The sequence below is a fragment of the Salvelinus alpinus genome, chromosome 4 (genome assembly GCF_045679555.1).
Source record: "Salvelinus alpinus chromosome 4, SLU_Salpinus.1, whole genome shotgun sequence".
In the NCBI taxonomy this organism is placed as follows: domain Eukaryota; kingdom Metazoa; phylum Chordata; class Actinopteri; order Salmoniformes; family Salmonidae; genus Salvelinus; species Salvelinus alpinus.
The window spans coordinates 101,242,338-101,270,050 of NC_092089.1; the positions used below are offsets into that span (position 1 = coordinate 101,242,338).

At 42.1% G+C, this 27,713-nt stretch overlaps 1 protein-coding gene across 1 annotated transcript in view; it reads left to right on the forward strand.

Moving 5' to 3' along the window:
• Nucleotides 1-27,713, forward strand: part of LOC139574843 (vascular endothelial growth factor receptor 3-like) — a 250,707-nt gene that overhangs the window by 141,689 nt on the left and 81,305 nt on the right. Inside the window, exons 8-10 of the mRNA XM_071399794.1 lie at nucleotides 59-176; nucleotides 2,495-2,673; nucleotides 8,734-8,917. Coding sequence (XP_071255895.1) covers nucleotides 59-176; nucleotides 2,495-2,673; nucleotides 8,734-8,917 — 481 coding nt within the window. The remainder of the gene's footprint in view (nucleotides 1-58; nucleotides 177-2,494; nucleotides 2,674-8,733; nucleotides 8,918-27,713) is intronic.

The following is a 27,713-nucleotide window of genomic DNA, read 5'->3' on the forward strand; positions in this document are numbered from 1 at the left end:
GTGTGTGTGTGTGTGTGTGTGTGTGTGTGTGTGTGTGTGTGTCTGTGTCCTGTTGCAGAGAAGCCATTCATCAGCCTAGACTACAGGAGCGGGCCGGTCGTCGAGGCAACATCAGGACAGAAGTCCTTTAAACTGTTAGTCAATGTGTCAGCATACCCAAGACCTGACATACAGTGGTAAGACCATCTGGCATTGTTAACTATCTGCCATGGAACATTAACTATCTGATATGGAACATTAACTATCTGCCATGGAACATTAACTATCTGACATGGAACATTAACTATCTGCCATGGAACATGAACTATCTGGTATGGAACATTAACTATCTGATATGGAACATTAACTATCTGATATGGAACATTAACTATCTGATATGGAACATTAACTATCTGACGTGGAACATTAACTATCTGCCATGGAACATTAACTATCTGCCATGGAACATTAACTATCTGACATGGAACATTAACTATCTGATATGGAACATTAACTATCTGATATGGAACATTAACTATCTGCCATGGAACATGAACTATCTGCCATGGAACATTAACTATCTGCCATGGAACATTAACTATCTGATATGGAACATTAACTATCTGATATGGAACATTAACTATCTGCCATGGAACATTAACTATCTGACATGGAACATTAACTATCTGATATGGAACATTAAGTATCTGCCATGGAACATTAACTATCTGATATGGAACATTACCTATCTGGTATGGAACATTAACTATCTGCCATGGAACATTAACTATCTGCCATGGAACATTAACTATCTGATATGGAACATTTAACTATCTGATATGGAACATTAACTATCTGCCATGGAACATTAACTATCTGACATGGAACATTAACTATCTGATATGGAACATTAAGTATCTGCCATGGAACATTAACTATCTGATATGGAACATTAAGTATCTGCCATGAAACATTAACTATCTGATATGGAACATTAACTATCTGCCATGGAACATTAACTATCTGATATGGAACATTAACTATCTGATATGGAACATTAACTATCTGCCATGGAACATTAACTATCTGATATGGAACATTAACTATCTGATATGGAACATTAACTATCTGCCATGAAACATTAACTATCTGATATGGAACATTAACTATCTGATATGGAACATTAACTATCTGATATGGAACATTAACTATCTGCCATGAAACATTAACTATCTGATATGGAACATTAACTATCTGGTATGGAACATTAACTATCTGCCATGGAACATTAACTATCTGATATGGAACATTAACTATCTGATATGGAACATTAACTATCTGACATGGAACATTAACTATCTGACATGGAACATTAACTATCTGCCATGGAACATTAACTATCTGACATGGAACATTAACTATCTGGTATGGAACATTAACTATCTGGTATGGAACATTAACTATCTGCCATGGAACATTAACTATCTGATATGGAACATTAACTATCTGATATGGAACATTAACTATCTGACATGGAACATTAACTATCTGCCATGGAACATTAACTATCTGATATGGAACATTAACTATCTGGTATGGAACATTAACTATCTGGTATGGAACATTAACTATCTGCCATGGAACATTAACTATCTGATATGAAACATTAACTATCTGATATGGAACATTAACTATCTGACATGGAACATTAACTATCTGGTATGGAACATTAACTATCTGGTATGGAACATTAACTATCTGCCATGGAACATTAACTATCTGACATGGAACATTAACTATCTGATATGGAACATTAACTATCTGATATGGAACATTAACTATCTGCCATGGAACATTAACTATCTGCCATGGAACATGAACTGTCTGCCATGGAACATTAACTATCTGCCATGGAACATTAACTATCTGATATGGAACATTAACTATCTGATATGGAACATTAACTATCTGCCATGGAACATTAACTATCTGCCATGGAACATTAACTATCTGATATGAAACATTAACTATCTGATATGGAACATTAACTATCTGGTATGGAACATTAACTATCTGACATGGAACATTAACTATCTGATATGGAACATTAACTATCTGATATGGAACATTAACTATCTGATATGGAACATTAACTATCTGCCATGGAACATTAACTATCTGATATTGAAAATGTATCTTCATAATGTTTTGACTTTGTTGCGAGGGCGCCCTTTAAATTCATCTTTCAGAACTGGGTTTGTTGCAAGGACGCCCTCTAAATTCATCTTTCAGAACTAGGTTTGCTGCTGGAGAAAAGCGTGCTGACATTCTGTTTAGCCAATCAGCTAGCTAGCTATTTTGCTGCAGTTAGCTATTCTAGCTTGCTGATATTGATCAGACAATTCCCAAAGCGTACCCTGTTTCTGATGCATGTATTTTATAATACTTATTTGCTACAATACCTTGCTATATAAAGTTCAACGTTGTGTTCCTTTTTGTCTGGATGTTCTCTCAGGTATAAAGATGATAAGTTGATCAGCCGTCGTCCAGAGTTCAACAGGATGCGTCTCCATCAGCACTATAACTTAGAGATCAGAGACGTCCACCCTGAGGATGCTGGGAACTACACCGTCCTCCTCAAGAACACCGCCTCCTTGCTGGAGAGGAGACTCACCATCACACTCATCGTCAACGGTAACCATCCCCATAACCATCACACTCATCGTCAACGGTAACTATCACCATAACACTCATCGCCAACGGTAACCATCCCCATAACACTCATTGTCAACGGTAACTACAGTTGAAGTCGGAAGTTAACTTCTAGTTGCACACAATCCCGGATCCGGGAGCACCCCATCAGTAAAAAAGCTGACTAGCATAGCCTAGCATAGCGTCACAAGTAAATACTAGCATCTAAATATCATTAAATCACAAGTCCAAGACACCAGATGAAAGATACACATCTTGTGAATCCAGCCATCATTTCAGATTTTTTAAATGTTTTACAGGGAAGACACAATATGTAAATCTATTAGCTAACCACGATAGCAAAAGACACAACTTTTTTTTCCCACCATTTTTTTCCTGCATAGGTAGCTATCACAAATTCGACCAAATAAAGATATAAATAGCCACTAACCAAGAAACAACTTCATCAAATGACAGTCTGATAACATATTTATTGTATAGCATATGTTTTGTTAGAAAAATTTGCATATTTCAGGTATAAATCACAGTTCTACATTGCAGCTGCAATCTGAAATAGTGCTGAAGCAGCCAGAATAATTACAGAGACCAACGTCAAATACCTAAATACTCATCATAAAACATTTCTGAAAAATACACAGCGTACAGCAAATGAAAGACCAACATCTTGTGAATCCAGCCAATATTTCAGATCTTTTAAGTGTTTTACAGCGAAAACACAATATAGCATTATATTAGCTTACCACAATAGCCAGAAACACAAGCCGTTTACCAGCAGCAAAGGTTAGCGATCCTAACAAACCAGCAAAAGATATATAATTTTTGACTAACCTTCATATACTTCATCAGATGACAGTCCTGTAACATCATATTACACAATGCATATAGGATTTGTTCGAAAATGTGCATATTTAACGGCACAAATCGTGGTTATACAATGTGATTAGTAGTCAAACTTCAAGCAATCTGTCCGGCGCCATCTTGGAGAGGCACCTAATCTAATCGATAACTAATCATAAACTTGACTAAAAAATACAGGTTGGACAGCAAATGAAAGATATATTAGTTCTTAATGCAATCGCTGTGTTAGATTTTTAAAATTAACGTTAATACGATATACAGCGTGCGCTAAAGCGAGACCGCACCGCAATTCATGGCGGAATTATTGTTTCACATTTTTCAACATAAATACGAATTAATAGCATAAAGACCTCTTACTATTTGTTGAGCTTCCATCAGAATCTTGGGCAAGGTGTCCTTTGTCCAGAACAATCGTCTTTTGGTTGAAAGATGTCCTCTTCAACCGTGTAATTAGCAGCTAACGTTAGCCATATGCCGGAGAGGTGTCCAACTCGCGACGACGCATGACAAAGAAATTCCAGAAAATCGCAATAAACTGCTATAAGTCGGTTTAAATTAACTACCTTATGAAGTTTTTAAGACAAAAATCAAATTAAATCAGAGCCGGAGATATAGAGCTGCTAAAACGAAAGCTTTTCAGGACGCCATGCTTGGTGTCCCTCCTGCGTCAGGCCCCGCGTCGAAAAGGTCGGTCCTTCCGTTCCAAGAGGCTTTATACTCCTCCAGATGGTGCTATCCACTCCATTCAAAGTCTCACCGCTTACTGACATCTAGGGGAAGGCGTATGCAGTGCATGTAGCCCCATAGCTTACAAGGGAATTTATAAACCGACCCTGGAACAGAGACCTCGATTTCAGAAATCTCACTTCTTGACAGGAAGTGTGCTGCAGAATGAGTTCTGTTTCACTCAGAGAAATAATTCAAACGGTTTTAGAAACTAGAGAGTGTTTTCTATCAAATAGTAATAATAATATGCATATTGTACGAGCAAGAATTGAGTACGAGGCAGTTTAATTTGGGAACGATTTTTTTTCAAAGTGTAAACAGCACCCCCTATTGAGAAAAGGTTTTAACATACACTTAGGTTGGAGTCATTAAAAATTGTTTTTCAACCACACCACAAATTTCTTGGTAACAAACTATAGTTTTGGCAATTCGGTTAGGATCGACTTTGTGCATGACACAAGTAATTTTTCCAACAATTGTTTAAATTTCCCTGTATCACAATTCCAGTGGGTCAGAAGTTTACATACACTAAGTTGACTGTGCCTTTGAACAGCTTGGAAAATTCCAGACAATTATGTCATGGCTTTAGAAGCTTCTGATAGGCTAATTGACATAATTTGAGTCAATTGGAGTTGTACCTGTGGATGTATTTCAAGGCCTACCTTCAAACTCAGTGCCTCTTTGCTTGACATCATGGGAAATTCAAAAGAAATCATCCAAGTCCTCAGAAAAAAGAATTGTAGACCTCCACAAGTCTGGTTCATCCTTGGGAGCAATTTCCAAACACCTGAAGGTACCACGTTCATCTGTACAAACAATAGTACGCAAGTATAAACACCATGGGACCACGCAGCCGTCATACCGCTCAGGAAGGAGACGCATTCTGTCTCCTAGAGATTTACGTACTTTGGTGTGAAAAGTGCAAATCAATCCCAGAACAACAGCAAAGGACCTTGTGAAGATGCTGGAGGAAACAGGTACAAAAGTATCTATATCCACAGTAAAACGAGTCCTATATCGACATAACCTGAAAGGCCGCTCAGCAAGGAAGAAGCCACTGCTGCAAAACCTCCATAAAAAAGCCAGACTACGGTTTGCAACTGCACTTGGGGACAAAGATCGTATTTTTTGGAGAAATGTCCTCTGGTCTGATGAAACAAAAATAAAACTGTTTGGCCATAATGATCATCGTTATGTTTGGAGGAAAAAGGGGGAGGCTTGCAAGCCAAAGAACACCATCCCAACCGTGAAGCACGGGGGGGGCAGCATCATGTTGTGGGGGTGCTTTGCTGCAGGAGGGACAGGTGCATTTCACAAAATAGATGGCATCATGAGGCAGGAAAATTACGTGGATTTATTGAAACATCTCAAGACATCTGTCAGGAAGTTAAAGCTTGGTCGCAAATGGGTCTTCCAAATGGACAATGACCCCAAGCATACTTCCAAAGTTGTGACAAAATGGCTAAAGGATATCAAAGTCAAGGTATTGGAGTGGCCATCACAAAGCCCTGACCTCAATCCAATAGAAGATGTGTGGGCAGAACTGAAAAAGCATGTGCGAGCAAGGAGGCCTACAAACCTGACTCAGTTACACCAGCTCTGTCAGGAGGAATGGGCCAAAATTCACCTAAATTATTGTGGGAAGCTTGTGGAAGGCTACCCAAAATGTTTGACTCAAGTTAAACAATTTAAAGGCAATGCTACCAAATACGAATTGAGTGTATGTAAACTTCTGACCCACTGGGAATGTGATGAAAGAAATAAAAGATGAAAGAAATAATTATCTCAACTAATATTCTGACATTATACATTCTTAAAATAAAGTGGTGATCCTAACTGACCTAAGACAGGGCATTTTTACTAGGATTAAATGTCAAGAATTGTGAAAAACTGAGTTTAAATGTATTTGGCCAAGGTGTATGTAAACTTCTGACTTCAACTTTATAACTATTACACACATTGTCAACGGTAACCATCCCCATAACACGCATCGTAACTGTAACTATCCCCATAACACGCATCGTAACGGTAACCATCCCCATAACACTCAACGTAACGGTAACCATCCCCATAACACTCATCGTAACGGTAACTATCCCCATAACACTCATCGTAACGGTAACTATCCCCATAACACTCATTGTAACGGTAACTATCCCCATACCACTCATCGTAATGGTAACCATCCCCATAACACTCATCGTAACGGTAACCGTCCCCATAACACTCAACGTAACGGTAACTATCCCCATAACACTCAACGTAACGGTAACCATCCCCATAACACTCATCGTAACGGTAACTATCCCCATAACACTCATCGTAACGGTAACCATCCCCATAACACTCATTGTAACGGTAACCATCCCCATAACACTCATCGTAACGGTAACTATCCCCATAACACTCATCGTAACGGTAACTATCCCCATAACACTAATCGTAACGGTAACTATCCCCATTACACTCATCGTAACGGTAACCATACCCTTAACACTCATCGTAACGGTAACTATCCCCGTAACACTCATTGTAACGGTAACCATCCCCATAACACTCATCGTCAACGGTAACCATCCCCATAACACTCATCATAACGGTAACCATCCCCATAACACTCATCGTAACGGTAACTATCCCCATACTACTCATCGTAACGGTAACTATCCCCATAACACTCATCGTAACGGTAACCATCCCCATAACACTCATCGTAACGGTAACTATCCCCATAACACTAATCGTAATGGTAACTATCCCCGTAACACTCATTGTAACGGTAACCATCCCCGTAACACTCATCGTCAACGTTAACCATCCCCGTAACACTCATCGTTAACAGTAACTATCACCGTAACACTCATGGTAACGGTAACCATCCCCATAACACTCATCGTAACGGTAACCATCCCCATAACACTCATCGTAACGGTAACCATCCCCATAACACTCATTGTAACGGTAACCATCCCCATAAAACTCATCGCCAACGGTAACCATCCCCATAACACATATCGCCGGTGTAGTTGAACACACACACACTCGCGGTGGTGTAGTTGAACACACATACACTCTCGGCGGTGTAGTTGAACACACACACACTCGCGGTGGTGTAGTTGAACACACACACACACACACTCTCTGCGGTGTAGTTGAAAACACACACACTCTCAGTGGTGTAGTTGAACACACTCTCCGTGGTGTAGTTGAACACATACACACTCTCTGCAGTGTAGTTGAACACACACACACTCTCGCACACACACTCTCGGGGGTGTAGTTGAACACACACACACTCTCAGCGGTGTAGTTGAACACACACACACTCTTGGCGGTGTAGTTGAACACACACACACTCTCAGTGGTGTAGTTGAACACACTCTCCGTGGTGTAGTTGAACACACACACACTCGCAGCAGTGTAGTTGAACACACTCTCAGTGGTGTAGTTGAACACACTCTCGCCGGTGTAGTTGAACACACACACACACTCTCGCCGGTGTAGTTGAACACACACACACTCTCTGCGGTGTAGTTGAACACACATACACACTCAGTGGTGTAGTTGAACACACACACACTCTCAGTGGTGTAGTTGAACACACTCTCGCCGATGTAGTTGAACACACACACACACTCTCGGCGGTGTAGTTGAACACACACACACTCTCGGCGGTGTAGTTGAACACATACACACTCTCGGCAGTGTAGTTGAACACACACACACTCTCGCACACACACTCTCGGCGGTGTAGTTGAACACACACACACTCTCAGCGGTGTAGTTGAACACACACACTCTTGGCGGTGTAGTTGAACACACACACACGCTCAGTGGTGTAGTTGAACACATTCTCCGTGGTGTAGTTGAACACACACACACTCGCAGCAGTGTAGTTGAACACACTCTCAGTGGTGTAGTTGAACACACTCTCACCGGTGTAGTTGAACACACACACACACTCTCGCCGATGTAGTTGAACACACACACACACTCTCGGCGGTGTAGTTGAACACACACACACTCTTGGTGGTGTAGTTGAACACACACACACACTCAGTGATGTAGTTGAACACACACACACTCTCAGTGGTTAATTTGAACACAAACACTCTCTTGGCGGTATAGTTGAACACACACACTCTTGGCGGTGTAGTTGAACACACACACTCTCAGTGGTGTAGTTGAACACACACTCTCAACGGTGTAGTTGAACACACACACACTCTCGGCGGTGTAGTTGAACACACACTCTCGGTGGTGTTGTTGAACACACACTCTCGGTGGGGTATTTGAACAGACACACACTCTAGTTGCCAGGTTCAATAAATCAAATGGAATATTCCCAAAAGGTTCAAGCTTCAAGCTAAATCAAGTCTTTGTAAATATTAGATTTATGTACTTGACCATGGTCTGATACCCTGATTAGAGTCTCCCCCGTCATTCTATCCCACCCAGTTCCCCCTCAGATCCATGAGAAGGAAATAGCGACACCCTCTAACCCGTATAGTCGTGGCAGCAGACAGACCCTCACATGTACAGGGTACGGACTCCCCGCCCCCAACATCACCTGGCAGTGGAGGGCATGGAGCCCCTGTGGCCTCAACAGCACCCAGCACCTGGAAGACAAACATCCACACCTGTAAGACACACCCACACCTGTAAAACACACCCACACCTGTAAAACACACCCACACCTGTAAAACACACCCACACCTGTAAAACACACCCACACCTGTAAAACACACCAACAACCATAACCATCACCATCCCACTCATCGTCAACGGTAACTATCACCATAACACTCATCGACAACGGTAACTATCACCATAACACTCATCGTCAACGGTAACTATCACCATAACACTCATTGTCAACGGTAACCATCACCATCATACTCATCGTCAACGGTAACTATCACCATAACACTCACCATCACACTCATCGTCAACGTAACCATCACCTTAACACTCACCATCACACTCATCGTCAACGGTAACCATCACCTTAACACTCACCATAACACTCATCGTCAACTGTAACCATCACCATAACACTCATTGTCAACGGTAACCATCACCATCATACTCATCGTCAACGGTAACTATCACCATAACACTTACCATCACACTCATCGTCAACGGTAACCATCCCCATAACCATCACCATCATACTCATCGTCAACGGTAACTATCACCATAACACTCACCATCACACTCATCGTCAACGTAACCATCACCTTAACACTCACCATCACACTCATCGTCAACGGTAACCATCACCTTAACACTCACCATAACACTCATCGTCAACTGTAACCATCACCATAACACACATCGTCAACGGTAACTATCACCTTAACACTCACCATCACCCTCATCGTCAACGTAACCATCACCTTAACACTCACCATCACCCTCATCGTCAACGTAACCATCCCCATAACCATCACCATCATACTCATCGTCAACGGTAACTATCACCATAACACTCACCGTGTGTGATGATAAATGTAACAAATAAACAAACAACAAGAAACATTTACAAATAAACACCTGTTGCATAGAAGTTTCACCATCAAACTATTTTCAGTGGTGTAGTTGAACACACTCTCAGTGGTGTTGTTGAATACACTCTCAGTGGTGTTGTTGAACACACTCTCAGTGGTGTAGTTGAACACACTCTCAGTGGTGTAGTTGAACACACTCTCAGTGGTGTAGTTGAACACACTCTCAGCGGTGTAGTTGAACACACTCTTAGTGGTGTAGTTGAAAACACTCTCAATGGTGTAGTTGAACACACTCTCAGTGGTGTAGTTGAACACACTCTCAGTGGTGTAGTTGAAAACACTCTCAGTGGTGTAGTTGAACACACTCTCAGTGGTGTTGTTGAACACACTCTCAGCGGTGTAGTTGAACACACTCTCAGTGGTGTAGTTGAACACACTCTCAGCGGTGTAGTTGAACACACTCTCAGCGGTGTAGTTGAACACACTCTCAGTGGTGTAGTTGAACACACTCTCAGCGGTGTAGTTGAACACACTCTCAGCGGTGTAGTTGAACACACTCTCAGTGGTGTAGTTGAACACACTCTCAGCGGTGTAGTTGAACACACTCTCAGCGGTGTAGTTGAACACACTCTCAGCGGTGTAGTTGAACACACTCTCAGCGGTGTAGTTGAACACACTCTCAGTGGTGTAGTTGAACACACTCTCAGTGTTGTAGTTGAACACACTCTCAGTGGTGTAGTTGAACACTCTCAGCGGTGTAGTTGAACACTCTCTCAGCGGTGTAGTTGAACACACTCTCAGCGGTGTAGTTGAACACTCTCTCAGCGGTGTAGTTGAACACACTCTCAGCGGTGTAGTTGAACACACTCTCAGTGGTGTAGTTGAACACTCTCTCAGCGGTGTAGTTGAACACACACTCAGTGGTGTAGTTGAACACACTCTCAGCGGTGTAGTTGAACACACTCTCAGCGGTGTAGTTGAACACACTCTCAGTGGTGTAGTTGAACACTCTCAGCGGTGTAGTTGAACACTCTCTCAGTGGTGTAGTTGAACACACTCTCAGTGGTGTAGTTGAACACACTCTTAGTGGTGTAGTTGAACACACTCTCAGTGGTGTAGTTGAACACACTCTCAGCGGTGTAGTTGAACACACTCTCAGTGGTGTAGTTGAACACACTCTTAGTGGTGTAGTTGAACACACTCTCAGCTGTGTAGTTGAACACACTCTCAGTGGTGTAGTTGAACACACTCTCAGTGGTGTAGTTGAACACACTCTCAGCGGTGTTGTTGAACACACTCTCAGTGGTGTAGTTGAACACACACACACTCTCTCAGCGGTGTAGTTGAACACACACACACACTCTTAGTGGTGTAGTTGAACACACTCTCAGTGGTGTAGTTGAACACACACACACTCTCTCAGCAGTGTAGTTGAACACACACATATATACACGCTCTACTTGTGTTCTAATCAGTTTGGTAGTTTTGTAGTTCTAGATATTTTAGTAGTTTTGTAGTTGTAGACCGATTTGTAGTTTTGTAGTTGTAGATAGTTTAGTAGTTTTCAGTGGTGTAAAGTAATTAAGTAAAAATACTTTAAAGTACTCCTTTAAGTCGTTTTTTGGCGTATCTGTACATTACTATTTATATAACTTTTACATTTACTTCACTACATTCCTAAAGATAATATTGTACTTTTTACTCCATGCATTTTTCCAGACAACTCAAAGTACTTACATTTTGAATGCTTAGCAGGACAGGAAAATGGTCCAATTCACACACTTATCAAGAGAACACGTGGTCATCCCTTCTCCCTCTGATCTGGCGGACTCACTAAATACACATGCATCTTTGGTAAATAATGTCTGAGTGTTGGAGTGTTCCCCTGGCTATCTGTAAATAATGTCTGAGTGTTGGAGTGTTCCCCTGGCTATCTGTAAATAATGTCTGAGTGTGCCCCTGGCTATCTGTAAATAATGTCTGAGTGTTGGAGTGTTCCCCTGGCTATCTGTAAATAATGTCTGAGTGTGGGAGTGTGCCCCTAGTTATCTGTAAATGATGTCTGAGTGTAGGAGTGTGCCCCTAGTTATCTGTAAATGATGTCTGAGTGTAGGAGTGTGCCCCTGGCTATCTGTAATGATGTCTGAGTGTTGGAGTGTGCCCCTGGCTATCTGTAAATGATGTCTGAGTGTTGGAGTGTGCCCCTGGCTATCTGTAAATAATGTCTGAGTGTTGGAATGTGCCCCTGGCTATCTGTAAATAATGTCTGAGTGTTGGAGTGTGCCCCTGGCTATCTGTAAATGATGTCTGAGTGTTGGAGTGTGCCCCTGGCTATCTGTAAATAATGTCTGAGTGTTGGAATGTGCCCCTGGCTATCTGTAAATAATGTCTGAGTGTTGGAGTGTGCCCCTGGCTATCTGTAAATCATGTCTGAGTGTTGGAGTGTGCCCCTGGCTATCTGTAAATAATGTCTGAGTGTTGGAATGTGCCCCTGGCTATCTGTAAATAATGTCTGAGTGTTGGAGTGTCCCCTGGCTATCTGTAAATAATGTCTGAGTGTTGGAGTGTGTCCCTGGCTATCTGTAAATAATGTCTGAGTGTTGGAGTGTGCCCCTGGCTATCTGTAAATAATGTCTGAGTGTTGGAGTGTGTCCCTGGCTATCTGTAAATAATGTCTGAGTGTTGGAATGTGCCCCTGGCTATCTGTAAATAATGTCTGAGTGTTGGAGTGTCCCCTGGCTATCTGTAAATAATGTCTGAGTGTTGGAGTGTGTCCCTGGCTATCTGTAAATAATGTCTGAGTGTTGGAGTGTGCCCCTGGCTATCTGTAAATAATGTCTGAGTGTTGGAGTGTGTCCCTGGCTATCTGTAAATAATGTCTGAGTGTTGGAATGTGCCCCTGGCTATCTGTAAATAATGTCTGAGTGTTGGAGTGTGCCCCTGGCTATCTGTAAATTTTAAAAACAAGAAAATGATTTGAAGTTATTTATACTTTTACTTTTACTTTTATACTTAAGAACATTTAGAACCAAATACTTTTAGATGTTTACTGGGTGATTTTCACTTTAACTCTTTTTCTATTAAGGTATCTATACTTTTACTCAAGTATGACAATTGGGTACTTTTTCCACCACTGGTAGTTGTAGTAATAGACAGTTATGTCGTTTTGTAGTTCTAGATAGTTTATTCGTTTTGTAGTTTAGATAGTTTTGTAGTACTAGACAGTTTTGTAGTTTTGTAGTTCTAGATTGATTTGTGGTTTTGTAGTTCTAGGTCGTTTTGTGGTTTTGTAGTTCTAGATCGTTTTGTAGTTTTGTAGTTCTCGATCGTTTTGTGGTTTTGTAGTTCTAGATCGTTTTGTAGTTTTGTAGTACTAGAAAGTTTAGTAGTTTTGTATAAAACAGTTTTTTCTTTCTTCATATACTTCATATACATTAGAGCTGCAACTGTGCGTGTGGCTGTTTATGTGTGAGAGAGAGTGAGCGTGTGTGACAGGTTCTGTGTGACTGTGTGTGTGTGTGTGTGTGTGTGTGTCTGCCTGGGGGTATTTCTAGGTCTGTGTGAGAGAGAGGAGTGTGTGTGTGTGTGTGTGTGTGTGTGTGTGTGTGTGTGTGTGTGTGTGTGTGTGTGTGTGTGTGTGTGTGTGTGTGTGTGTGTGTGTGTGTGTGTGTGTGTGTGTGTGTGTGTGTGTGTGTGTGTGTGTGTGTGTGTGACAGGTTCTGTGTGTGTGTGTGTGTGTCTGCCTGGGGGTATTTCTAGGTCTGTGTGAGAGAGAGGAGTGTGTGTGTGTGTGACAGCTTCTGCGTGAGTGTGTGTGTGTGTGTGTGTGTGTGTGTGTGTGTGTGTGTGTGTGTGTGTGTGTGTGTGTGTGTGTGTGTGTGTGTGTGTGTGTGTGTGTGTGTGTGTGTGTGTGTGGACTAACAACAGGATGTATGGAGAGACAGAGGGCAACGTAGCATATCTCACACAGAGACAGGGAATGAGGGTGAAGAGAAGGAGCAGGGTAGCATCCTCTGGCCATGAGAGATGGAGGGAGAGAGGGATGAGAGCGTGAGACTAGATACTAACACACTCAGTGTTACTAACACACTCAGTGTTACACACCCAGGATACTAACACACTCAGTATTACACACCCAGGATACTAACACACTCAGTATTACACACCCAGGATACTAACACACCCAGGATACTAACACACCCAGGATACTAACACACTCAGTATTACACAGGGGTGGGCAAACATTTTTATTATTTTACCTTTATTTAACTAGGCAAGTCAGTTAAGAACAAATTCTTATTTACAATGACGGTCTAGGAACAGTGGTTAACTGCCTTGTTCAGGGGCAGAACGACAGATTTTTACCTTGTCAGCTCGGGGATTCTATCTAGCAACCTTTCGGGGACTGGCCCAATGCTCTAACCACTAGGCTACCTACCTACCATAACGGGAGTGTAAAAATCTGTTGTTCTGCCCCTGAACAAGGCAGTTAACCCACTGTTCCCCGGGCGCCGAAGATGTGGATGTCGATTAAGGCAGCCCCCCCCGCACCTGGTTGAGAGATTGCCAAGATTGTGCAAAGCCGTCATCAAGGCAAAGAGTGGCTACTATGAAGAATCTAAAATCTAAAATATATTTTAATTTGTTTAACACTTTTTTGGGGACTTCCTTCCATCTTCAGTCCCATGTATTTCAGTCCAGTGTATTTCAGTCCAGTGTATTTCAGTCCAGTGTATTTCAGTCCAGTGTATTTCAGACCAGTGTATTTCAGTCCAGTGTATTTCAGTCCAGTGTATTTCAGTCCAGTAGATTTCAGTCCAGTGTATTTCAGTCCAGTGTATTTCAGTCCAGTGTATTTCAGTCCAGTGTATTTCAGTCCAGTGTATTTCAGCCCAGTGTATTTCAGTCCAGTGTATTTCAGCCCAGTGTATTTCAGTCCAGTGTTATTTCAGTCCAGTATATTTCAGTCCAGTGTATTTCAGTCCAGTGTATTTCAGCCCAGTGTATTTCAGCCCAGTGTATTTCAGTCCAGTGTATTTCAGCCCAGTGTATTTCAGTCCAGTATATTTCAGTCCAGTGTATTTCAGTCCAGTGTTATTTCAGTCCAGTATATTTCAGTCCAGTATATTTCAGTCCAGTGTATTTCAGTCCAGTGTATTTCAGCCCAGTGTTTTTCAGCCCAGTGTATTTCAGTCCAGTGTATTTCAGCCCAGTGTATTTCAGTCCAGTATATTTCAGTCCAGTGTATTTCAGTCCAGTGTTATTTCAGTCCAGTATATTTCAGTCCAGTGTATTTCAGTCCAGTGTATTTCAGCCCAGTGTATTTCCGTCCAGTGTATTTCAGTCCAGTGTATTTCAGCCCAGTGTATTTCCGTCCAGTGTATTTCAGTCCAGTGTATTTCAGCCCAGTGTATTTCAGTCCAGTGTATTTCAGTCCAGTGTATTTCAGTCCAGTGTATTTCAGTCCAGTGTATTTCAGTCACATGTATTTCATTCCAGTGTATTTCAGTCCAGTTTAATACAAATTACTAAATACTCAGAAGTAATTGAAATACATGTTTCAAATACATGTAACAGAAGTACTGCCCAACTCAGCACACCCATGTATAAAGACACAGGTACACACACCCACACACACACACCCTGGGGCGTCCTCTGTACCTCTCCTGCACTTTACACCACGCAGTGGGGCTAAGTACCGCTGCCCTTCTGCAAATCATCCTGCTCACACAAACAGACACACACACACACACACACACACACACACACACACACACTGAGACACACACAAACACACACACAGACAACACACAGATACACTGAATCACCGATCATGGCCTAGGGCTTTCCTCATCCTTACTCAGTCTTCAGTGAAGCCCAGGAGAACCATCTAATGGATGTTCTGTAGGGACAGCAACAAGGCTTCTCAACCTGGTACTGTCCCTCCCAGCCATGGCATTCTGCTGTGACCACCTCTGAGTGAACAAACAATATCATACATCTCAATGTATCTCCTGTAGGGCTTCATTTCAGAACTGAATGGTTTTATGAAAAGGAGAGGAGAAGGAGGGGAGAGGATTCGGAGGGAAGATGGGAGAGGAGAAGGAGGGGAGAGGATTCGGAGGGAAGATGGGAGAGGAGAAGGAGGGGAGAGGAGGAGGAGAGAGGAGAAGGATGGAGAGGAGAAGGAGGGGAAAGGAGAAGGAGGGGAGAGGAGGAGGGGAGAGGAGAAGGAGGGGAGAGGAGAAGGAGGAGAGAGGAGAGGAGAGGAGAAGGATGGAGATGAGAAGGAGGGGAAAGGAGAAAGAGGGAAGACGGGTAGGGGGGAGAGGAGAAGGATGGAGAGGAGAATGAGGGGAAAGGAGAAAGAGGGAAGAAGGGTAGGGGGGAGAGGAGAAGGATGGAGAGGAGAAGGAGGGGAAAGGAGAAAGAGGGAAGACGGGTAGGGGGGAGAGGAGAGGAGAGGAGAGGAGGTGGTGGAAATACAGGGATGCACAAATCATAAGAAACATAACGTGTAGATAGTAGAACAGTAGTAACATCAGCCAGTAAAACAGTAGTAACATCAGCCACTAGAACAGTAGTAACATCAGCCAGTAGAACAGTAGTAACATTAGCCAGTAGAACAGTAGTAACATCAGCCAGTAGAACAGTAGAACAGTAGTAACATCAGCCAGTAGAACAGTAGTAACATCAGTCAGTAGAACAGTAGTAACATCAGCCACTAGAACAGTAGTAACATCAGCCAGTAGAACAGTAGTAACATCAGCCAGTAGAACAGTAGTAACATCAGCCAGTAGAACAGTAGAACAGTAGTAACATCAGCCAGTAGAACAGTCGTAACATCAGCCAGTAGAACAGTAGTAACATCAGCCAGTAGAACAGTAGAACAGTAGTAACATCAGCCAGTAGAACAGTAGTAACATCAGTCAGTAGAACAGTAGTAACATCAGCCAGTAGAACAGTAGTAACATCAGCCAGTAGAACAGTAGTAACATCAGCCAGTAGAACAGTAGAACAGTAGTAACATCAGCCAGTAGAACAGTAGTAACATCAGCCACTAGAACAGTAGTAACATCAGCCAGTAGACAGTAGAACAGTAGTAACATCAGTCAGTAGAACAGTAGTAACATCAGCCAGTAGAACAGTAGGAACATCAGCCAGTAGAACAGTAGAACAGTAGTAACATCAGCCAGTAGAACAGTAGAACAGTAGGAACATCAGCCAGATAAACAGTAGAACAGTAGGAACATCAGCCAGTAGAACAGTAGAACAGTAGGAACATCAGCCAGTAGAACAGTAGTAACATCAGCCAGCAGAACAGTAGTAACATCAGCCAGTAGAACAGTAGTAACATCAGCCAGTAGAACAGTAGTAACATCAGCCAGTAGAACAGTAGTAACATCAGCCAGTAGAACAGTAGTAACATCAGTCAGGAGAACAGTAGTAACATCAGCCAGTAGAACAGTAGAACAGTAGTAACATCAGCCAGTAGAACAGTAGTAACATCAGCCAGTAGAACAGTAGAACAGTAGGAACATCAGCCAGTAGAACAGTAGTAACATCAGCCAGTAGAACAGTAGTAACATTAGCCAGTAGAACAGTAGTAACATCAGCCAGTAGAACAGTAGTAACATCAGCCAGTAGAACAGCAGTAACATCAGCCAGTAGAACAGTAGAACAGTAGTAACATCAGCCAGTAGAACAGTAGAACAGTAGTAACATCAGCCAGTAGAACAGTAGTAACATCAGCCAGTAGAACAGTAGTAACATCAGCCAGTAGAACTGTAGTAACATCAGCCAGTAGAACAGTAGTAACATCAGCCAGTAGAACAGTAGTAACATCAGCCAGTAGAACAGTAGTAACATCAGCCAGTAGAACAGTAGTAACATCAGCCAGTAGAACAGTAGTAACATCAGCCAGTAGAACAGTAGTAACATCAGCCAGTAGAACAGTAGAACAGTAGTAACATCAGCCAGTAGAACAGTAGTAACATCAGCCAGTAGAACAGTAGTAACATCAGCCAGTAGAACAGTAGTAACATCAGCCAGTAGAACAGTAGTAACATCAGTCAGTAGAACAGTAGTAACATCAGCCAGTAGAACAGTAGTAACATCAGCCAGTAGAACAGTAGTAACATCAGCCAGTAGAACAGTAGTAACATCAGCCAGTAGAACAGTAGTAACATCAGCCAGTAGAACAGTAGTAACATCAGCCAGTAGAACAGTAGAACAGTAGTAACATCAGCCAGTAGAACAGTAGTAACATCAGCCAGTAGAACAGTAGTAACATCAGCCAGTAGAACAGTAGTAACATCAGCCAGTAGAATAGTAGTAACATCAGCCAGTAGAACAGTAGTAACATCAGCCAGTAGAATAGTAGTAACATCAGCCAGTAGAACAGTAGTAACATCAGCCAGTAGAACAGTAGTAACATCAGCCAGTAGAACAGTAGTAACATCAGCCAGTAGAACAGTAGTAACAGCAGCCAGTAGAACAGTAGTAACATCAGCCAGTAGAACAGTAGTAACATCAGCCACTAGAACAGTAGTAACATCAGCCAGTAGACAGTAGAACAGTAGTAACATCAGTCAGTAGAACAGTAGTAACATCAGCCAGTAGAACAGTAGGAACATCAGCCAGTAGAACAGTAGAACAGTAGTAACATCAGCCAGTAGAACAGTAGAACAGTAGGAACATCAGCCAGAAGAACAGTAGAACAGTAGGAACATCAGCCAGTAGAACAGTAGAACAGTAGGAACATCAGCCAGTAGAACAGTAGTAACATCAGCCAGCAGAACAGTAGTAACATCAGCCAGTAGAACAGTAGTAACATCAGCCAGTAGAACAGTAGTAACATCAGCCAGTAGAACAGTAGTAACATCAGCCAGTAGAACAGTAGTAACATCAGTCAGGAGAACAGTAGTAACATCAGCCAGTAGAACAGTAGAACAGTAGTAACATCAGCCAGTAGAACAGTAGTAACATCAGCCAGTAGAACAGTAGAACAGTAGGAACATCAGCCAGTAGAACAGTAGTAACATCAGCCAGTAGAACAGTAGTAACATTAGCCAGTAGAACAGTAGTAACATCAGCCAGTAGAACAGTAGTAACATCAGCCAGTAGAACAGCAGTAACATCAGCCAGTAGAACAGTAGAACAGTAGTAACATCAGCCAGTAGAACAGTAGAACAGTAGTAACATCAGCCAGTAGAACAGTAGTAACATCAGCCAGTAGAACAGTAGTAACATCAGCCAGTAGAACTGTAGTAACATCAGCCAGTAGAACAGTAGTAACATCAGCCAGTAGAACAGTAGTAACATCAGCCAGTAGAACAGTAGTAACATCAGCCAGTAGAACAGTAGTAACATCAGCCAGTAGAACAGTAGTAACATCAGCCAGTAGAACAGTAGTAACATCAGCCAGTAGAACAGTAGAACAGTAGTAACATCAGCCAGTAGAACAGTAGTAACATCAGCCAGTAGAACAGTAGTAACATCAGTCAGTAGAACAGTAGTAACATCAGCCAGTAGAACAGTAGTAACATCAGCCAGTAGAACAGTAGTAACATCAGCCAGTAGAACAGTAGTAACATCAGCCAGTAGAACAGTAGTAACATCAGCCAGTAGAACAGTAGAACAGTAGTAACATCAGCCAGTAGAACAGTAGTAACATCAGCCAGTAGAACAGTAGTAACATCAGCCAGTAGAACAGTAGTAACATCAGCCAGTAGAACAGTAGTAACATCAGCCAGTAGAATAGTAGTAACATCAGCCAGTAGAACAGTAGTAACATCAGCCAGTAGAATAGTAGTAACATCAGCCAGTAGAACAGTAGTAACATCAGCCAGTAGAACAGTAGTAACATCAGCCAGTAGAACAGTAGTAACATCAGCCAGTAGAACAGTAGTAACATCAGCCAGTAGAACAGTAGTAACATCAGCCAGTAGAACAGTAGTAACATCAGCCAGTAGAACAGTAGTAACATCAGCCAGTAGAACAGTAGTAACATCAGCCAGTAGAACAGTAGTAACATCAGCCAGTAGAACAGTAGTAACATCAGCCAGTAGAACAGTAGTAACATCAGCCAGTAGAACAGTAGAACAGTAGAACAGTAGTAACATCAGCCAGTAGAACAGTAGAACAGTAGTAACATCAGCCAGTAGAACAGTAGTAACATCAGCCAGTAGAACAGTAGTAACATCAGCCAGTAGAACAGTAGTAACATCAGCCAGTAGAACAGTAGAACAGTAGTAACATCAGCCAGTAGAACAGTAGTAACATCAGCCAGTAGAACAGTAGTAACATCAGCTAGTAGAACAGTAGTAACATCAGCCAGTAGAACAGTAGTAACATCAGCCAGTAGAACAGTAGTAACATCAGCCAGTAGAACAGTAGAACAGTAGTAACATCAGCCAGTAGAACAGTAGAACAGTATTAACATCAGCCAGTAGAACAGTAGTAACATCAGCCAGTAGATCAGTAGTAACATCAGCCAGTAGAACAGTAGTAACATCAGCCAGTAGAACAGTAGTAACATCAGCCAGTAGAACAGTAGTAACATCAGCCAGTAGAACAGTAGTAACGTCAGCCAGTAGAACAGTAGTAACATCAGCCAGTAGAACAGTAGTAACATCAGCCAGTAGAACAGTAGAACAGTAGTAACATCAGCCAGTAGAACAGTAGTAACATCAGCCAGTAGAACAGTAGTAACATCAGCTAGTAGAACAGTAGTAACATCAGCCAGTAGAACAGTAGTAACATCAGCCAGTAGAACAGTAGTAACATCAGCCAGTAGAACAGTAGAACAGTAGTAACATCAGCCAGTAGAACAGTAGAACAGTAGTAACATCAGCCAGTAGAACAGTAGTAACATCAGCCAGTAGATCAGTAGTAACATCAGCCAGTAGAACAGTAGTAACATCAGCCAGTAGAACAGTAGTAACATCAGCCAGTAGAACAGTAGTAACAACAGCCAGTAGAACAGTAGTAACGTCAGCCAGTAGAACAGTAGTAACATCAGCCAGTAGAACAGTAGTAACATCAGCCAGTAGAACAGTAGTAACATCAGCCAGTAGAACAGTAGTAACATCAGCCAGTAGAACAGTAGAACAGTAGTAACATCAGCCAGTAGAACAGTAGTAACATCAGCCAGTAGAACAGTAGTAACATCAGCCAGTAGAACAGTAGTAACATCAGCCAGTAGAACAGTAGTAACATCAGCCAGTAGAACAGTAGTAACATCAGCCAGTAGAACAGTAGTAACATCAGCCAGTAGAACAGTAGTAACATCAGCCAGTAGAACAGTAGTAACATCAGCCAGTAGAACAGTAGTAACATCAGTGAGTAGAACAGTAGAACAGTAGTAACATCAGCCAGTAGAACATTAGTAACATCAGCCAGTAGAACAGTTGTAACATCAGCCAGTAGAACAGTAGTAACATCAGCCAGTAGAACAGTAGAACAGTAGTAACATCAGCCAGTAGAACAGTAGTAACATCAGCCAGTAGAACAGTAGTAACATCAGCCAGTAGAACAGTAGTAACATCAGCCAGTAGAACAGTAGTAACATCAGCCAGTAGAACAGTAGTAACATCAGCCAGTAGAACAGTAGTAACATCAGCCAGTAGAACAGTAGTAACATCAGCCAGTAGAACAGTAGTAACATCAGCCAGTAGAACAGTAGTAACATCAGCTAGTAGAACAGTAGTAACATCAGCCAGTAGAACAGTAGTAACATCAGCCAGTAGAACAGTAGTAACATCAGCCAGAAGAACAGTAGAACAGTAGTAACATCAGCCAGTAGAACAGTAGAACAGTAGTAACATCAGCCAGTAGAACAGTAGTAACATCAGCCAGTAGATCAGTAGTAACATCAGCCAATAGAACAGTAGTAACATCAGCCAGTAGAACAGTAGTAACATCAGCCAGTAGAACAGTAGTAACATCAGCCAGTAGAACAGTAGTAACGTCAGCCAGTAGAACAGTAGTAACATCAGCCAGTAGAACAGTAGTAACATCAGCCAGTAGAACAGTAGAACAGTAGTAACATCAGCCAGTAGAACAGTAGTAACATCAGCCAGTAGAACAGTAGTAACATCAGCCAGTAGAACAGTAGAACAGTAGTAACATCAGCCAGTAGAACAGTAGAACAGTAGTAACATCAGCCAGTAGAACAGTAGTAACATCAGCCAGTAGAACAGTAGTAACATCAGCCAGTAGAACAGTAGTAACATCAGCCAGTAGAACAGTAGTAACATCAGCCAGTAGAACAGTAGTAACATCAGCCAGTAGAACAGTAGTAACATCAGCCAGTAGAACAGTAGAACAGTAGAACAGTAGTAACATCAGCCAGTAGAACAGTAGAACAGTAGTAACATCAGCCAGTAGAACAGTAGTAACATCAGCCAGTAGAACAGTAGTAACATCAGCCAGTAGAACAGTAGTAACATCAGCCAGTAGAACAGTAGAACAGTAGTAACATCAGCCAGTAGAACAGTAGTAACATCAGCCAGTAGAACAGTAGTAACATCAGCTAGTAGAACAGTAGTAACATCAGCCAGTAGAACAGTAGTAACATCAGCCAGTAGAACAGTAGTAACATCAGCCAGTAGAACAGTAGAACAGTAGTAACATCAGCCAGTAGAACAGTAGAACAGTAGTAACATAAGCCAGTAGAACAGTAGTAACATCAGCCAGTAGATCAGTAGTAACATCAGCCAGTAGAACAGTAGTAACATCAGCCAGTAGAACAGTAGTAACATCAGCCAGTAGAACAGTAGTAACATCAGCCAGTAGAACAGTAATAACGTCAGCCAGTAGAACAGTAGTAACATCAGCAGGTAGAACAGTAGTAACATCAGCCAGTAGAACAGTAGAACAGTAGTAACATCAGCCAGTAGAACAGTAGTAACATCAGCCAGTAGAACAGTAGTAACATCAGCTAGTAGAACAGTAGTAACATCAGCCAGTAGAACAGTAGTAACATCAGCCAGTAGAACAGTAGTAACATCAGCCAGTAGAACAGTAGAACAGTAGTAACATCAGCCAGTAGAACAGTAGAACAGTAGTAACATCAGCCAGTAGAACAGTAGTAACATCAGCCAGTAGATCAGTAGTAACATCAGCCAGTAGAACAGTAGTAACATCAGCCAGTAGAACAGTAGTAACATCAGCCAGTAGAACAGTAGTAACAACAGCCAGTAGAACAGTAGTAACGTCAGCCAGTAGAACAGTAGTAACATCAGCCAGTAGAACAGTAGTAACATCAGCCAGTAGAACAGTAGTAACATCAGCCAGTAGAACAGTAGTAACATCAGCCAGTAGAACAGTAGAACAGTAGTAACATCAGCCAGTAGAACAGTAGTAACATCAGCCAGTAGAACAGTAGTAACATCAGCCAGTAGAACAGTAGTAACATCAGCCAGTAGAACAGTAGTAACATCAGCCAGTAGAACAGTAGTAACATCAGCCAGTAGAACAGTAGTAACATCAGCCAGTAGAACAGTAGTAACATCAGCCAGTAGAACAGTAGTAACATCAGCCAGTAGAACAGTAGTAACATCAGCCAGTAGAACAGTAGTAACATCAGTCAGTAGAACAGTAGAACAGTAGTAACATCAGCCAGTAGAACATTAGTAACATCAGCCAGTAGAACAGTAGTAACATCAGCCAGTAGAACAGTAGTAACATCAGCCAGTAGAACAGTAGAACAGTAGAACAGTAGTAACATCAGCCAGTAGAACAGTAGAACAGTAGTAACATCAGCCAGTAGAACAGTAGTAACATCAGCCAGTAGAACAGTAGTAACATCAGCCAGTAGAACAGTAGTAACATCAGCCAGTAGAACAGTAGTAACATCAGCCAGTAGAACAGTAGTAACATCAGCCAGTAGAACAGTAGTAACATCAGCCAGTAGAACAGTAGTAACATCAGCCAGTAGAACAGTAGTAACATCAGCCAGTAGAACAGTAGTAACATCAGCCAGTAGAACAGTAGTAACATCAGCCAGTAGAACAGTAGTAACATCAGCCAGTAGAACAGTAGTAACATCAGCCAGTAGAACAGTAGAACAGTAGTAACATCAGCCAGTAGAACAGTAGAACAGTAGTAACATCAGCCAGTAGAACAGTAGTAACATCAGCCAGTAGATCAGTAGTAACATCAGCCAATAGAACAGTAGTAACATCAGCCAGTAGAACAGTAGTAACATCAGCCAGTAGAACAGTAGTAACATCAGCCAGTAGAACAGTAGTAACGTCAGCCAGTAGAACAGTAGTAACATCAGCCAGTAGAACAGTAGTAACATCAGCCAGTAGAACAGTAGAACAGTAGTAACATCAGCCAGTAGAACAGTAGTAACATCAGCCAGTAGAACAGTAGTAACATCAGCCAGTAGAACAGTAGAACAGTAGTAACATCAGCCAGTAGAACAGTAGTAACATCAGCCAGTAGAACAGTAGTAACATCAGCCAGTAGAACAGTAGTAACATCAGCCAGTAGAACAGTAGTAACATCAGCCAGTAGAACAGTAGTAACATCAGCCAGTAGAACAGTAGTAACATCAGCCAGTAGAACAGTAGTAACATCAGACAGTAGAACAGTAGTAACATCAGCCAGTAGAACAGTAGTAACATCAGCCAGTAGAACAGTAGTAACATCAGCCAGTAGAACAGTAGTAACATCAGCCAGTAGAACAGTAGTAACATCAGTCAGTAGAACAGTAGTAACATCAGCCAGTAGAACAGTAGAACAGTAGTAACATCAGTCAGTAGAACAGTAGAACAGTAGTAACATCAGCCAGTAGAACAGTAGTAACATCAGCCTGTAGAACAGTAGTAACATCAGCCAGTAGAACAGTAGTAACATCAGCCAGTAGAACAGTAGTAACATCAGCCAGTAGAACAGTAGTAACATCAGCCAGTAGAACAGTAGTAACATCAGCCAGTAGAACAGTAGTAACATCAGCCAGTAGAATAGTAGTAACATCAGCCAGTAGAACAGTAGTAACATCAGCCAGTAGAACAGTAGTAACATCAGCCAGTAGAACAGTAGTAACATCAGCCAGTAGAACAGTAGTAACATCAGCCAGTAGAACAGTAGTAACATCAGCCAGTAGAACAGTAGTAACATCAGCCAGTAGAACAGTAGTAACATCAGCTAGTAGAACAGTAGTAACATCAGCCAGTAGAACAGTAGTAACATCAGCCAGTAGAACAGTAGAACAGTAGTAACATCAGCCAGTAGAACAGTAGAAGAGTAGTAACATCAGCCAGTAGAACAGTAGTAACATCAGCCAGTAGAACAGTAGTAACATCAGCCAGTAGAACAGTAGTAACATCAGCCAGTAGAACAGTAGTAACATCAGCCAGTATAACAGTAGTAACATCAGCCAGTAGAACAGTAGTAACATCAGCCAGTAGAACAGTAGTAACATCAGCCAGTAGAACAGTAGAACAGTAGAACAGTAGTAACATCCGCCAGTAGAACAGTAGAACAGTAGTAACATCAGCCAGTAGAACAGTAGTAACATCAGCCAGTAGAACAGTAGTAACATCAGCCAGTAGAACAGTAGTAACATCAGCCAGTAGAACAGTAGAACAGTAGTAACATCTGCCAGTAGAACAGTAGTAACATCAGCCAGTAGAACAGTAGTAACATCAGCCAGTAGAACAGTAGTAACATCAGCCAGTAGAACAGTAGTAACATCAGCCAGTAAAACAGTAGAACAGTAGTAACATCAGCCAGTAGAACAGTAGAACAGTAGTAACATCAGCCAGTAGAACAGTAGTAACATCAGCCAGTAGATCAGTAGTAACATCAGCCAGTAGAACAGTAGTAACATCAGCCAGTAGAACAGTAGTAACATCAGCCAGTAGAACAGTAGTAACATCAGCCAGTAGAACAGTAGTAACGTCAGCCAGTAGAACAGTAGTAACATCAGCCAGTAGAACAGTAGTAACATCAGCCAGTAGAACAGTAGAACAGTAGTAACATCAGCCAGTAGAACAGTAGTAACATCAGCCAGTAGAACAGTAGTAACATCAGCCAGTAGAACAGTAGAACAGTAGTAACATCAGCCAGTAGAACAGTAGTAACATCAGCCAGTAGAACAGTAGTAACATCAGCCAGTAGAACAGTAGTAACATCAGCCAGTAGAACAGTAGTAACATCAGCCAGTAGAACAGTAGTAACATCAGCCAGTAGAACAGTAGTAACATCAGCCAGTAGAACAGTAGTAACATCAGCCAGTAGAACAGTAGTAACATCAGCCAGTAGAACAGTAGTAACATCAGCCAGTAGAACAGTAGTAACATCAGCCAGTAGAACAGTAGTAACATCAGTCAGTAGAACAGTAGTAACATCAGCCAGTAGAACAGTAGAACAGTAGTAACATCAGTCAGTAGAACAGTAGAACAGTAGTAACATCAGCCAGTAGAACAGTAGTAACATCAGCCAGTAGAACAGTAGTAACATCAGCCAGTAGAACAGTAGTAACATCAGCCAGTAGAACAGTAGTAACATCAGCCAGTAGAACAGTAGTAACATCAGCCAGTAGAACAGTAGTAACATCAGCCAGTAGAATAGTAGTAACATCAGCCAGTAGAACAGTAGTAACATCAGCCAGTAGAACAGTAGTAACATCAGCCAGTAGAACAGTAGTAACATCAGCCAGTAGAACAGTAGTAACATCAGCCAGTAGAACAGTAGTAACATCAGCCAGTAGAACAGTAGTAACATCAGCCAGTAGAACAGTAGTAACATCAGCTAGTAGAACAGTAGTAACATCAGCCAGTAGAACAGTAGTACCATCAGCCAGTAGAACAGTAGTAACATCAGCCAGTAGAACAGTAGAACAGTAGTAACATCAGCCAGTAGAACAGTAGAACAGTAGTAACATCAGCCAGTAGAACAGTAGTAACATCAGCCAGTAGAACTGTCAGGACCCGGTGAGAGAAACAGTCACTAATAGTCGGCAGAACCCAGAAGATGAGGCAGACTCAGCAGTACTAGAGATGGTGGTTTAAGAAAAGGACAAGATCTTCAGGCAAAGAATATAAATCCACCACGTCCAAAAATAAAGCCAAGAGGCACAAAATGGATATCCTCCAAAATACAAAGAAACTCCACAAAGTGGTAAAAACAGCAGGGAAAAACAAACCTCAAAAGACTACTCAAAAATACACAAGCACTAAACCAGAGAACCTCTGGAAAATCCAATAAGATAAATATATGTTCACAACAAGGCTGGGGCTGGGTGCTAACATACAAACACTGAGCAAAGAACTGAGGAACACACAGGGTTTAAATACTAACAAGGGAACGACACACAGGTGCAAACAATAATTAGAGCAAGGAAAAAACAAAAGGTACAAAAAAGGTGCAATGGGGACATCTAGTGACCAAAACCTGAACAGTCCTGGCCAAAACCTGACAGAATCCCCCTCCTAGGAACGGCTCCTGACGTTCCTACCAGCCTTCTCAGGGTGGAGGGCCCTGAACTGACGAATGAGGTCAGGGTCCAGTATGTCCTTGGCAGGAACCCAGGAGCGCTCCTCGGGACCGTAGCCTTCCCAGTCCACCAGATACTGCCAGGACCGCTGCACCCGGCGGGAATCCAGTATCCGGTGGACGGTATAAGCCGACTGGCCTCCGATGACACGGGGCGGAGGGGGAGGTCTGCCTGCCGGGATAAGGGGAGAAAAAACAACAGGTTTTAATAAAGAAATGTGAAATGTTGGATTGATCTTAAGGGATCTGGGTAAGTGCAGGCGAAAAGTAACGGGATTGACTCTCCTGGCAATCTTAAAGGGACCGATGAATCTCTGGGACAGCTTACGAGACTCCACCCGTAGCGGTAAGTTCTTTGTTGAGAGCCATACTCTCTGGCCGGGGTACAGGGTAGGACCGGGACGGCGACGTCTGTTG